Source organism: Pelobates fuscus, chromosome 13, assembly GCF_036172605.1.
Source record: "Pelobates fuscus isolate aPelFus1 chromosome 13, aPelFus1.pri, whole genome shotgun sequence".
NCBI classification, from domain to species: Eukaryota; Metazoa; Chordata; class Amphibia; order Anura; family Pelobatidae; genus Pelobates; species Pelobates fuscus.
The window spans coordinates 81466810-81482783 of NC_086329.1; the positions used below are offsets into that span (position 1 = coordinate 81466810).

A 15974-nucleotide genomic window follows, 5' to 3' on the forward strand; every position below is an offset into this window, starting at 1 on the left:
AAGATGTTGCAGTACAGTTTGTTAGTGCTGGCCCTGGTTTTTACCAGCGGACATGCTGACAATGACTTCCCCACTGGGAGCTCTGACATTGGGTACAGGAGCTGCAAGGACATCAAGAAAATTTATCGTTTCGCAACTGGTAAGTCAGAGAAACCAATGACCAAGTTGGCGTTCTCACTGTTGGGCTATAAGGGAATTTGAAATCACAATGGCGATGTTGCCAAAATTTAAATATACAATTTCAGAGACACTTTGCAGAGAAATTTAGCAAAATGTTGCTGTAAATTTACATCTCAATTATGGATATTTGAATATTTGGCACAATTTATTAAACCTGTCAGTTTTATTCACCTGTTGTTTCTTTTGTGCCCTAACCATAACTTTTTAGATAAGTGATTTTTTTTTCTTTGATACAAGGATTGTTTGAATATAGAAGTGTTTTTGTATGGAGTAGATGTATCTTTGAGTGCAGGGGTGTTTCTGTGTAGTGTTGGCATTTAAATGCATGAGTGTATTTGGGGGTAGTATTGGTGTTAGAATTCATGGGTATATGTGTGTGTTGTATCAGTGTCTTAGAGCATACAGATGTGCTCAAACGTTTGCATACCCTGGCAGAAATTGTGACATTTTGGCATTGATTTTGGAAATAGGACTGATCATGCAAAAAATATATTTTATTGAAGGATATTGATCATATGAAGACATTTCTTATCACATAGTTGATTAGCTCCTTTTTAAGTCATAATGATAACAAAAATCACCCAAATGGCCCTGATCAAACATTTACATACCCTTGAATGTTTGGCCTTGTTACTGACACACAAGGTGACACACGCAGGTTAAAATGGCAATTAAAGGTTAATTTCCAGAGCCTCTGGCTTTTTAAATTGCAATTAGTGTCTGTGTATAAATAGTCAATGAGTTTGTTAGCTCTCACATGGATGCACTGAACAGGCTAGAAACTAAGCAGGCCCGGACTGGCCATCAGGCACACTGGGGCAAATGACCGGTGGGCCGTGATGGCCATGGGCCGAGGCCAGCAGAGGAGATCACAGGACCTCCCTGGCCGACCCATGCAGGGCCTGCGCTCTCCGAGCACCGGCCCCTGCTATATTCCATGACAGGCCAAAGATCTCCCTAACTGGCGCACAGGTAGTGTAATGTGGCCACCGGATGGGAAGGGAGACTGGAGAGGACCCAGAGGAGCTCTACACTGCAGCTCTGCCGAGTTCCTCTCGCGAGGTGGGTGCATTGCCATGGCAATGCTCCTAGTCGCAAGAGTGAACTCTAACCCCACAGGCTAGAGTTCACTTACCATTAGCACCACCAGGGATTGTAGCAAGCCCCCTCCCCCCCACCTTTTCCCGGGCATAAGCTGAAAAAGGAGGAGGGGATACAATGCTTGCTTTTTTAATTTTTCTTTTTTATTTGGCTCCCCCAACACACAATCCCTTCAAATATATACACACACAGCACCCTCACACTCACACAGCACCCTCACACTCACACTGCACTCACACACACACACAGCACTCACACACAGCACTCTCACACACGCAGCACTCACACACAGCACTCTCGCACACACTGCACCCTCCCACTCACACACACACACACAGCACTCTCACACACACTGCAGCCTCACATACACACACTGCACTCACAAACACTCACACACAGCACTCACACTCTCTCTCTCACACACACACACACACACACACACACACAGCACTCTAACACACACTGCACCCTCACACACATACAGCCCCCTTATACACAAACTGCACCCATCTCACACACACACTGCACGTCTCACACACACACACACTACACCCCTCAACACACACACACACACACTGCACCCCCAACACACTGCACCAAACACACACACACACACACACACAATACTTCCATATATATATATATATATATATATATATATATATACTACAGCACCCCTCACACACACTGCACCCATAAGCACATTACATTCCAGACACACTAGATCCTTTACTCAACTCTGGATCATTCACTAGATCTCCTATACACACTCTGGGTCCTTCAAACACACACTTGAACCCTACACACACACTACATTCCTGACATACACACTGTGGATACCCTATGCACACATAGATTCCCTGTAGGCAAACACATACTACATTCCCTAAACACACACTCTCTACCACCCCTACACACGCTACTTCACCTATACAGACACACTACACACTAGCCCACCCTGATGGAAACAACATTCAAGTACACACCACACTCAGATATCCACAAAAAACATACAATACAAAGGCACACATAAAAACACACAGTTACAAGTGGATACATACAGACACACATTGATCCAAATTATAGATATAGACACAAATAGAAAAACACTTACACAGATATACAGACCCACATAAAGATATACAGTCATACACATAAACTTACAAAGACACAACCGTCAATACACTCACGCACGCAGATACACACTTACAATCACACACAACACATGTGAAAAGAAGTATACTTCAAAATGTTAAAGGATCACTATGAGGAAAGGGTTAAAACTTACCTTTATTCCAGCGCCGGGCGGGGAGCTCTCCTCCTCTTCTCCGCCTCCGATCCTCCCTTTCTGCTGAATGCGCATACGCGGCAAGAGCTGGGCGCGCATTCAGCCGGTCTCATAGGAAAGCATTTACAATGCTTTCCTATGGACGCTTGCGTGCTCTCACTGTGATTTTCACCGTGAGAATCACGCAAGCGCCTCTAGCGGCTGTCAGTGAGACAGCCACTGGAGGCTCTGGAGGCTGGATTAACTCTATTATAAACATAGCAGTTTCTCTGAAACTGCTATGTTTATAAAAAAAAAGGGTTAATCCTAGAGGGACCAGGCACCCAGACCACTTCATTAAGCTGAAGTGGTCTGGGTGCCTAGAGTGGTCCTTTAAGTAAAACACAAGTTTACCAAGCTTTAGCAATTATAGATATTCAACTCAAATATAACTGCTTGTGTTGATGCTCCCCAATGTTATCCCCATCTCCCCAAATTCAAGTTATTTCTAAGTAATTGTACAATGCTGCAGAATATGTTGGTGCTATATAAATAATAATAATAATAATAATAATAATAATAATAATAATAATAAAAACACATTTTGTGCTCCATTCACTACCTATAGGAGTTCTTGTTTCTAAATATCTGGAGTGGAAGTTACTTTCCCTCTCAAACAAGGCATTGATGATGTGTGCCATCATTTGGCAGGCAGTAGCCAATTAATCAATTGACTATGCTGGTGGCCATTTCAAGCAAGCTTCTGCTTTCAGTTCAGAGCCTGAGAGAAAAGAGGCATTGCTCTGAAATAAAGCAGAGGCATTGCTTCCCTGCCATACCTTAGTAGCATGATGGGTGTTGCACTCCAGAGTATCTGCAGTATCAGAGGTAACCTGCCTCTGTCTATGTGCCTTAACCTTTCATCAGTCTAGCAGAAACCTTCCATGTCTTGACCTACAGCAATTCTCCACCAACCTCTAAACTCTCAGTTTACCAAATTCAAACCTCACCTACACTAGCTCTGCAACCTTATTCTCCTCTAAACTAGATAACCTGACACCTCCTAACAGGGCTACCATCATTCATTTTGGGACACCTTACACAGCTCAAGCCCTTGGCCCCCGGAGTCCAAGTACAGTCTGCCCACAAGGATAAGTAAAGTGGATGCAAGGTGTGTGAATGTGTATAGTGGAGGCAAATGTGTGTGAATAGTGGATTCAGAGAGAGCGAATGAGGAAAGTGGATACCATGTGTGTGTAAAGTGGATGCAGAGAGTATGTTTGTATAGCGGATGCAGTGTGTGTGTAGTGGATTCAGTGTCTGTGTTTGTGTAGTGAATGCAGTCTCTATAGAGGATGTAGTGAATCAAATATGTGTTTGTGGAGATGATGTGGTGTGTGTAGTGTGTGCAGATGGGTTATGTGTGTTTGCATTTGTGGTGCTGGATGAGGTCTGTGTGTGTGGGGGTGAGCAGTATTTACATATAATAATCTTCTTTGCATATAATAATTTACATATAATAATCTTTGTTGCTGCTCCTCCTCCTACTAACTTGACCACTACAAACGTGGCAACTGTCTTCACTGAGAAGATTTCTACAATCATGGAAAATATTCTTTTAATCTCTACCAATACTTCCACCTCTCCCTCTCCTCTGTTATATTTCCTCCACCCTTCAAGCATGCAACCAAAAACCTGATTCCAAAGAACCCCATAAAAACACCAACAACAGCAGTACTAAAAAGCCAACCTGGACAAAAAAACCCTATCCCACTACTGCCCCACTAATACTACATTTGTATCCAAGATCCTTTGGAGAGTTTTGTATAGAAGGCTGACCAACTTTCTTAAATGTAACCGTCTGCTTGACCTGCTTCAATCTGGATTTTGCACTCAACTCAGTTTGCCAAAACAGCCGTGCCCGAAGTATCAAATGACTTAATTGCTGTTAAATCCATTGGTCACTGCTCTCTACCAATCCTCTGTTACTTTCAACACCATTGACCATGAATTTCTTCTTTCCATCCTCTGTTATTACAAATAATTATGTCTCTACCTGCTGTCCCTGTATAGTAATACCATTACCTGAATCACTCACCTGTAGTTCCTGTCAGTATCTGCTTTGGCTGCTCATGGCCTGTTCTGCCTCCTCCTCTCTCTCTCCATGTTGTAGCTTTATGTATACTGGGAGGAAGTTAAGTTCTATTACGGACATACAAGGTAACACCTCTCTCTGGTTGTCAGGTATGTGGGCCATGTACCAGAACCTTTTTAGTTAGCAACTATGCAATGGAGATTAAATCAATGTTGTCTGTTTTTTTTATTTTTTTTTTATTATTATTATGTTTTTGCTCTATATTTTACTAGGCCATTGAGGCCATGGTCATAATAGTGACATCTATTTATGAGATTAAATATATTATTTCCAAGTACCAATAAACATGTATTACACTTATTGTCACAGATGGAATTTATACTCTGACAACCAAAGATGGAGAGCAGTACCAAACCTTCTGTGACATGACCACAAATGGAGGAGGATGGACATTGGTGGCCAGTGTACATGAAAACAATATGTATGGGAAGTGCACAACAGGAGATCGCTGGTCCAGTCAGCAGGGCAATTCCGCTAACTATCCTGAGGGTGATCACAACTGGGCAAACTATGCCACATTTGGTAATGCTGTTGGAGCAACTAGTGATGACTACAAGGTACCAAACATTATACAGTTCTCTGAATGTTTTTGGGATCATCCATTTTCTTATAAATGTAGCCGTCATGAAATTAAGAAGCCACGGCTAACAGGGTTTTAATCCTTTTTATGTTAATATTCAGGTGTATGGCTAGTTACTTAGATTTAGAGAGTGATCTTCTGGGTTTAGAATGTCAAAATGCAGAATTAGAAGCTGATTGCATCATTTCAACATCCTGCTCATTTCTGTCTACATTTGTTTTCTTTTTCTTATGGTTTTAAAGCCAACCTTATATAAAATATCAGGGAGAATTTTTTTAAAAGCTGTAAATTAATGGCATAGGGTTTATCATCACTCACCTGATGCTTTAGGGATAACGCCACACAATCTGGAACACCACTTCCAAGACAAATATATAGAGAAGGAATAGCCATTTAAGTTATAAGACCTATTGACCTATTGGTGGTAAGGAAAACATTACATATATTCACCTTTCCAGTTCAAGGTCCTTTTGTATAAACTTTGGAGTGCATGTTGACACAGAGATTCCAATCCAATCTTTAGGTGTATGTCCAGATAAGGTTTTTCATGCAATCTTGGAGTGCATGTCTAGATATCGATTTTAATAAAGTATAAACAAATATGTGACATCGCAAATGGTCCTTTGTAGAGTAAAGTGGTAGCCCACTGCTCCTGAGCCTCATGCCACAGTCAGGAACTGCCATCCCTCAATAGTACTTTAGCAAAAATTGGATGGTCTCAAATGAGTGTGAATAGTGTTTGTACACACAGGCACAGGTATATGCAATGTTTCGACTTCTCCTCCTTAGTCATGCATAAAGAACACCCCCATATACCATACAATACATAGCAAAAATAAATAATGATATCAATTAAACAATCTTATGACATGCTGTCCCATGTTCGCAAATTGCCAAATGTAGGTAGGCAACACAATCCACAAAACCATAGTGAGTAGTGCAGGCTGAAAGCAAGGGCGTCCCATCCTAAAGAAATAGCAGAGGGAATTGCCCAGCATATTCTTCTCCATATTGCATATAGTAAGTGGCAGGTACCTGAATATCAGGACAAAATAACATTTTAATCCAATGTTAGAGTGCCTTCTCAGATATTCTTTTTATTTACTCTTGAATACTCTTTTTTTAATGTTAACTTAGTGTGCATATTGATACCAAATTGTGTCTCATCTTGGGGTTCATAAAAATACAGGGATTTATCTAATCGTTGGGTTCATCTCAATATAGGGGTTTATCTAATCTTTGACTGTATAGAGTTATAGGGTTTCATACCACCCAACGTTTCAAATGGAGATAGAGGGACACTTTCATTTTAGGAATGTGAGTGTGGTGTGACCAGGGTGGGTCTTTTCTGAGAAAATGTATGTGACGCATCAATGATAATTTCTGAAACAAAAATGTAAGTTAGAACAAGAACAATATATCTTATATATAATATATATCCTATTCACATGTGTAGTCATGTTAAACATCCAAACACACCAGGCAATTTTACAAACAGAATTATAGGTTATTACATTCATTATTACACCCAAGGTCTCTAGGACTTGCGATCTTCACATGTTTTCTGCTTGCTAATCAGATTGTTCTGTAACTTTTTATCCTGTATCCTGTAGCCTGGTTTAATGAAATAATTACTATTTCCCAGAATCCAGGATATTATGACATATCCTCCAAGGACTTGGGTTTGTGGCATGTGCCTAACCTGACTCCACTTTATCAATGGAGGGACACAGCCCTGCTGAGATATCGTACAGATAATGGCTTCTTGCCCGCAGAAGGAGGAAACCTTTTCAACTTGTACAAGGTAAAATATTTCTCCAAAACACATTTGAACTTCTCACTATGTGTACATTTATTTACATGTATAACACGTCTGCAACTATCAACATTTTATATTGAATTAATAAAAACAACTATATTCCCGATGAAGAAATCATGCTTGAGGAATTTAAATATAATTTAATCAACTTAAAATTTCAAACTAATTCACTTTGAATTCATCACATAAATCAGAAAGATTTTCTTATTGAAACATATTGTTAAATAAACTTATAACATAAAACTATATTGTTATTATATGTAGTATATTTAGTCCATGGCAATTTAATGTTCCATGACTTAATGGCCTAAAATTTGGATTTTACTTTGAATGCCTGATAATGAACAATTTTAGTATATAGTCTCTTGAAACTTGAAGATAGGAGATTTTGCCTACTGATTCAGAAAAGTTCCTTTACTGAAAAGAACTGTTAAATTAAATATATTATGTAAAAATAAAGTTCAGAATATATTTTAGGCAAAACATAGTATATGTACTATTTTAGCAACACTCCATAGACAAATGTTATATTTAATTAATGTATTTATTATTTTTCACAAACTTGTACATATACCCCCCTAAGAAAACATGCATGCATTGTTTTCTGCATATTGCATGTGATATATGAAAAAAAACAGTTTGCAAAAGCTGCATGCCTGTTGGTTATATAAATCAGAGGCTACTTATTAAGAACCCTTTGTGCTCAAGGGACGAGCACACACACACACATGCACGGACACGCGCACACAAGACAGTGGTTTTCCTATTCTTCTCTATGAGAAGGGGTCAAGGCAGCCATGCTCTGGAAATGTGTGCCTGCCCCTTCTATTAGCTCTGAGGAGCTAACAGGAGTGGAAGAAAACCTTGATGACTGTCTGCAAACTGCACTATAATCTGTCAAGAAAATGCCAGACTCCAGATGGCTAAAGCAAGTCAAGGTGTGGAGTGTTCCTTTTACATGATCATTGTCAACAGCTTGTTAACATGATCATTATTAGCAACTTGTTAATAATGATCCAAGGAGAAACCTTTTAGCAATTTTGGAGACAAACGTTTTCTTTTCTAATTCTGGGGCACAATTGAAAATTGCTTTCAGTGATCATACAGGGGGCACTTTTTTGCATCTATGGTATTGAGATAAACTAAACAAAATTGGGGAGTTATTAGACTAATTTTGAAAGAAATTAAATTGCCACAATTAAGATTTAACCCAGAATCAGATCTACTACATCTTACTGGGCTTAGAATGAATAAAGTAGGTAAATTCGGGATTATACATATATTAGTTGCAGCTAAAATAGCCTTAGCTAATAGTTGGAAATGCCAGGAAATCACATATCTTAAAAAAAAACAAAAAAAAAAAACAATTAAGGATGGAAAATGATTTCTTATCTAATGATGATGTTACGGCAACCAAAACAAGGACAGAAGGTGCCTGTAGCAAGTGTGTTAAAAAATGATAAGCTTAAAGTCATGTCTACAAATGCTCACAGTTTAGGGAATAAGATCCATGAACTTGTGGCAATAATGGCAGCAGATAATGTAGATTTAGTTGCTGTTACTGAGACATGGTATAATGAGAAAAACGACTGGGACATAGCAATACCAGGGTACTCTTTATATAGAAAAGACAGGGAAGGCAAGAAAGGGGGAGGGGTGGCCCTGTATGTGACGGGTAGCATTAAAATTAATGCCTAATAAAAAACGTTAGTGATGCGAACATAGAGTCCGTTTGGGTTACGTTAGAATTTGGTAATCACAGGTGTAGGTGTGATTTATAGGCCCCCAGGACAAATAGAAGAGTTGGATAATCTACTAGTTGAGGAAATAGCTAAAATGACAATGAAGGGGGAAGTTATCATCATGGGTGACTTTAATCTTCCTGATGTGAATTGGAAAACCAAAATAGCTGCTTGTGCCAGGAGCACACATATTCTAAACTCCCTACTGGGATTGTCTCTAAAACAAGTCATTGAAGAGCCAACTCGTAAAGAGGCCATACTAGATTTAGTGTTAACAAATGGAGATTTGGTATCAGGTATTACTGTAGGTGAAAGTTTAGGATCCAGTGATCATCAGTCAGTGTGGTTTAATATAAGAACAGTGACTGAGTCACAACACACAAAAACAAAAGTTTTCGACTTTAAAAAAAACTGACTTTTCTAAAGTTAGAATATGTGTAAAGGAGTCATTATCAGACTGGAGCAATTTAAATGGTGTCCAAGAGAAATTGGATTATTTAAAAGTTGCACTGCTGAAGGCAAGAGAAAATTGCATTAGGCTTGTCAGTTAAAGCAAAAAAGTCAAAAAACCACTGTGTTACTCCGCAGATGTGGCCAAAATAGTAAAAAACTAAAAGTTAGCATTTAGTAATTATAAAAAAAAAAACAGAGTGAGGAAGACAGAATGATCTATAAGATTAGGCAGAAAGAGGCTAAGCAAGTTATAAGAGCTTCCAAATCACACACAGAAGAGAAAATAGCACAGTCAGTAAAAAAAGGGGACAAAACATTTTTTAGATACATAAATGAGAAAAGGAAAGTAAAACAAGGATTAGTTAGATTAAAAACAAAAGAAGGAAGGTATGTAGAAGAGGATACAGGTGATAAAGGTCTAGCTGACTGCCTCAATTAATATTTTTGTTCAGTATTTACAGATGAAAATCAAGGAAAGGGACCTCAGTTAGGAAAGAGGACAAATTAGTAATTTATTACATGTGAGTTTACAGAAGAAGAGGTTCTATTTCAACTGTCAAAAGTAAAGACAAATAAGTCAATGTGACCTGATGGAATGCACCCAAAGTTATTAAAAGAGCTTAGTGGTATACTAGCAAAACCATTAACAGATTTATTTAACCAATCCTTGTTAACAGGAGTAGTCCCAGAAGATTGGAAATTAGCGAATGTTGTGCCCATTCACATGAAACGTAGTAGGGAGGAGTATACTACTATAACTATAGGCCAGCAAGCCTTACTTCAGTAGTGGGGAAAGTAATGGAAACCATGTTAAAGGATAGGATTGTTGAACATCTAAAAACACATGGATTTCAAGATCAACATGGGTTTACTTCAGGGAGATCATGCCAAACTAATCGTATTGATTTTTTTGATTGGGTAACTAAAATATTATATCAGGGTGGTGCAGTAGACATTGCTTACCTAGATTTCAGTAAGGCTTTTCCACTGTTGCACATAGAAGGCTTATCAATAAATTGCAATCTTTAAGTTTGGATTCCAATATTGTTGAATGGGTAAGGCAGTGGCTGAGTGACAGGCAACAGAGGGTTGTAGTCAATGGAGTATATTCGAAGCTTGGGCTTGTCACCAGTGGGGTACCTCAGGGATCTGTATTTGGACCCATTCTCTTTAATATTTTTATTAGTGATATTGCAGAGGGTCTTGATGGTAAGGTGTGTCTTTTTGATGATGATACTAAGATATGTAACAGGGTTGATGTTCCAGGAGAGATAAGCCAAATGGCAAATGATTTAGGTAAACTAGAAGAATGGTCAGAGTTGTGGCAACTGACATTTAATGCAAAATAATGCATCTTGGACGTAAAAACCCAAGGGCAGAGTACAGAATATTTGATAGAGTCCTAACCTCAACATCTGAGCAAAGGGATTTAGGGGTGATTATTTCTGATGACTTAAAGGTAGGCAGACAATGTAATAGAGCAGCAGGAAATGCTAGCAGAATGCTTGGTTGTATAGGGAGAGGTATTAGCAGTAGAAAGAGGGAAGTGCTCATGCCATTGTACAGAACACTGGTGAGACCTCACTTGGAGTATTGACATCACTTGGAGTATTGTATGCAGTACTGGAGACCGTATCTTCAGAAGGATATTGATACTTTAGACCAAGTTCAGAGAAAGGCTACTAAACTGTTTCATGGATTGCAGGATAAAACTTACCAGGAAAGGTTAAAGGATCTTAACATGTATAGCTTGGAGGAAAGACGAGACAGGGGGGATATGATAGAAACATTTAAAATATATAAAGGGAATCAACACAGTAATGGAGGAGACTATATTTAAAAGAAGAAAAACTACCACAACAAGAGGACATAGTCTTAAATTAGAGGGACAAATAATAACAAGAAGTATTACTTTACTGAGAGGGTAGTGGATGCATGGAATAGCCTTCCAGCTGAAGTGGTAGATGTTAACACAGTAAAGGAGTTTAAGCATGCGTGGGATAGGCATAAGGCTATCCTAACTATAAGATAAGGCCAGGGACTAATGAAAGTATTTAGAAAATTGGGCGGACTAGATGGGCCGAATGGTTCTTATCTGCCGTCACATTCTAGGTTTCTATGTTTCTAAAGCTATAAAAAAATAGCTTTCTTATAGAGACATTTATAGTATAGTAACCCCCCTTTTTACTCCCTCTTTTATTCTCTAAGTAATGTAACATGTTTTTGCTTATATTATAGACAAGAACTAATGAAATAATGTATTCTTTATTGTCTCCCTTTCACTTACATAAAACCTCATACAGAATATATAAGTATGGATATTCCTCCTCTATAACGGAGTTATTGCTTAGATAAGTTAATATAAAATTATTCAGGAAAAACAAGAGAAAGGGAGAATGAGAAAGATGAAAGGGCAATGTCAAAGGAAACAAAAGAGAAAAAGATGAAAGTTAGAAGAGGAGGTAGAAGAAGGAAAACAGCAGAGAACATTATTTATTGAGATACCCAAACTATACAGTATATGGGTAATATATATATTCCTAGCTATTTATTTTTTTTCCCTTTTTTTTTTTTGCTTCGCTTGGTTCTTTTCTTCTATTTCTATACTATGTCATTTTTATACATATGTTCTTTTCTGTATTTAAGAGAAGTGAATCCTCTCTTAAATAGGGAAACATGAGTCTAAACCCTGTTGGACTGGCATTCTTGCTCTTTAGCAGTATAGAAATCAGTAACATCTCTTGGTTAGAAATGAATTCTACACTTCTAGCCAGGAAACATGTATGCAGAATGTTTATATTCACATTAACAATCATTTCCTCTCTCTATCCTTAGAAATATCCACTGAAGTATAACGCTGGGAGCTGCATAGTCAACAATGGACCTTCTGCACCGGTTGTGTATGACTATGGAAATGCTGAAAAGGCAGCCAATTACTATTCTCCAGCTGGAAGAGGTAAGGCAATATTTATCTATACATAAATTTGAACCTTAAATCAGGACAACCATGTGTGTTCACACTATGTCCTCCTTCTTTCTCATTCTGCAGGCGAGTTTACTGCCGGCTTTGTCCAGTTTCGAGTTTTTAACAATGAAAAAGCAGCATTGGCTCTGTGCCCAGGAATGAAGGTGACAGGATGCAATCCTGAACATGTAAGTATGGACACTTTCTGCCTCTTCCAAAGCATATACAGGCATGAATAGTACAGGTCCAAACATGGGCAGGGCAAGTGAGCGGTAGGCCCATGTCTCAAGCTTTCACAGGCACTCTTAAATGTGGACACAATCGAGGAGCTTGCACAGTGCAATCTCTGGGAGCCAGGCACCTCTTACTGACCAGCAACCAGAGACAGACGTGTTGGCTATGCGGTGGGCAGAGTTACTGATAGCAAGCTCATATTCTGACACCTGTTGCCTCTCTTTGTGAGCAGCAAGCTAAGGAGATCAACACTATATACAGAGACAAAATCATTTGCAGGGACAACATCTTATTATAGGCAGAGACAACATCCTATTAGAAATCATCTATCCTTTTCTCTTGGTTTAAGGTAAGGATAAGAAGATAACATAAAATTATAATTGCGTGTCTTTATCTAATTATGTGTATTTGTGTGTGTATATCTCTAAATGTCTACTAGTGTATGACAATGTGAGTGGTAGTATATGTCTGCATGAGTGATTTTGTGCATCTTTGTGTTTTGTGTATCTATGTGTCTGTGCATTTGTGTACTTACATATATCTAAGTATATGTTCTAGTATGTGATGTGTTGCTAATTAGTTTGATATGAGTGGCAAGTTGTACATTGATTGTGCATTTTTCATAATTAGATGTTTGCAAATGGCTGCTAATGTATGTGTGATAAATTATGTGTGCAGAACTGCCCTCAGGAATGTAGTTATTTTGTAAGAAGCCAGTTTAAGGAAGAAATCCTGCTAGAGCACATATCCCCAATATGTGGTCAATATGGGGATATATATATATATTTTTTCTCAGACTGGACCACACTGCAGAGCACCCACACAGGGGGCTTTTTAATTAGAGCACTGCTGGTTCCCTTTGAACACTTACTGCAGTGACAGAAGGATGTGATGTTTGATCATTTCCTCTATATGTACAACATACCATACAGGAGCCAAGAAAAGCCTGGAACTTGCACTAGCACTCTCCTCCTAGACCCCAGGGAAGCCACCCTCTTGCAGAAAGTGAGAAAGAAAACAGAAGTGTAGCTAAAACATCTATATTTTTTGACATGATTGTGACTTCTACTCTGTGTGCATGTGTCTGGTTGGCATTGTGTGTACGTGTGTTTGTACTTGACTGTGTGTATATGTATGACTTGGTTCTGTGTATTGTGTGTCTTTCTAGTCAGGTGTATATGTGTGTGTCTGACTGTGTGTATGAGTGTTACATATTTGACTACATTGAAAGAAAGACTAAAGTCCATCAAGTTCCACCTTAAAGCCCATTCTTTTGTGCTGTTAATCCAAAATAAAGTAAAAACAAACAATTGTAGCTAGATCTAATTCTGCCACAAAAAGGGAAAACATCCTTCTTGACTCCATAATAGCAATGAGATTTCTCCTTGGATCAACAAACTGTTTACATACATACCATTTATATATTTAATGTGTATGTGAATAAGTAGGTGTCTGGCTGTTGGGTGTCTGTGTATATACACATATATTGAAGTGGGTAGTGGGGTGGCCCTGCCACTATTTTTTTTAATAGGGTCTCAATATTTCTAATGGCCTCCCTCCATGTGTGTGATTGTGTGCACCAAGGTGGCCTCACAATTCTGTTATTAAGGACACCTCAAATAATAAGGACCAACCTAAAACAGCATGTACGAGATGAGGAGATTTTGTGGACATGCAGAATACACTAATCTAGTAAAATTAATAAACCTGTAGCTCAAATCATGACATTAATTGCCATTCATTAGTGGCACTAATTAGGGATTGTTAGAAACCTATGCACACACATTTCTCTGTTTTCCAGCACTGGGAATAACACAAAGTAAGCCTTTCCCTAAATACCTCAAAATAAATTATATCCTCTTTACAGTTACTGACAGTGCAAAGTGCAGATAATTTTATTCCCTATCGGATGGTAGAAAACCGAAATTTTGTATCCTGTAAACCCAGGGACACAGTTTGTCCAAGAGGCCTGTCTAAATTCTGCTTGAGTCCATTTATTCCAATATATGTTTTACTAATCACAAAAAGATCACTATACGCTAATGCCCCCCATTATGAAAAAATAACCATGCCACCACACAATATAAATTCTAGAAAAGATAATTAGCACAGAATGGATTTGAGGATGGAATGTTTCAGAATATTTAAAAACAACTTTTTTTTAGCAATTTGTTGATTTTTTTTTATTATTACAAATAAATTAAGTAGGCATTAGAACAAGCCATTTTCCCTTGCAGACCATCTCAAAGGATGTTATCAGTCTGTAACTTCTAACTATTTCTTGTAGCACTGTATTGGAGGAGGAGGCTTTTTCCCAGAAGGGAATCCCATCCAATGTGGAGATTTTGCTGCCTATGACTGGAGCGGATATGGGACACACAGAGAAGCGAGTGCCAGCAAGGAGATAACTGAGGCAGCCGTCCTGCTCTTTTACCGCTAATTGGAAATTTGCACGTCACTTTAAACACTTTTTGAAATAAAGAAATATTAATGAACGTTTTATACAATTTTCTGAGTTTTGCTCATAGAGTAGTATTGCTGAACACCACTGTTAGAATGGATAAATACTTATACTCAGATAAAAAAAATCAAGATGAAGAAAAAAGGATTATCTCCCATCAAGGGTACCATATCATCAGTGTGTCTGCGAATCAACTGTTCTCTTGTGCATAGACATAAAAAGAAAAAACATAGTGTGCACCTTTACACGTATAATAACTCTAATAAAAATCACACTTACAGAATATCAGGAGGTATCACAGCACATCACGATAAGATGGTATACCAAGTGTTGGGTCAAAATGCTGCAGTGTTCCTCTTTTTTTCTAATAAATGTGCTGGGAGCTAATGGACGGTCTGGTGTAGCACCCTTGGCTTATGTGGACTGAGTGCGGTTCCTATTGGTATATTGCATTAACATGGTATAGAACACAGTTCAGTTTTTTACACTCAATAAAATTATCAAGGGTTAAAGCAGCAAAACTGCTTCCTTAAGCTAAAGTTGTTTTGGTACCTATAGTGTACCTATAAAAGTTTTACAAGCATACAGGTACACGCTATGTTGTGCACAGGAGAACAATTTGATTGCATAGTACCCTTTATGGAATATAAGCCGTTTTTTCTTAATTCCTCTGAGTACATTAATTAACTCATTCAAAAGCAGGGTCAAGCAATGCTACTGTTTTCCATTTTATCTGTAGAGTCTTTTATGTTTAGCATTGAAGTTTAGAAGATTTTAAGTGATCTTATAGCATCTACATATTATTGTGTATAAAACAGTAATTGCTCTTTTACATTATATTCTCACTGCCAATTTTAAAAGGAGTTTGGTATTGTTATACATTGGTGTATATTTCTCATTACATTCTGATATGCAATTCCAATAAAAAAATAGAGTTGAAAATATCAATAGAAATGCCTATGTCATAATGCAGGAAAATTATTATTAAACTGATTTCTATATACCATCATTGTAAAT

General features: G+C 38.1%; 2 protein-coding genes across 2 annotated transcripts in view; both read left to right on the forward strand.

Moving 5' to 3' along the window:
* Positions 1 to 15974, forward strand: part of LOC134583131 (intelectin-1-like) — a 524948-nt gene that overhangs the window by 59636 nt on the left and 449338 nt on the right. The gene's annotated exons all lie outside the window — the stretch shown is intronic.
* LOC134583094 (intelectin-1-like) lies at positions 2 to 14991 on the forward strand. Its single transcript, XM_063439864.1, has 6 exons — positions 2 to 139; positions 5013 to 5260; positions 6929 to 7087; positions 12133 to 12253; positions 12347 to 12450; positions 14784 to 14991. Exons 1-6 carry the CDS (start codon positions 4 to 6, stop codon positions 14934 to 14936), a joined length of 921 nt encoding a protein of 306 aa, XP_063295934.1. The 5' UTR covers positions 2 to 3; the 3' UTR covers positions 14937 to 14991.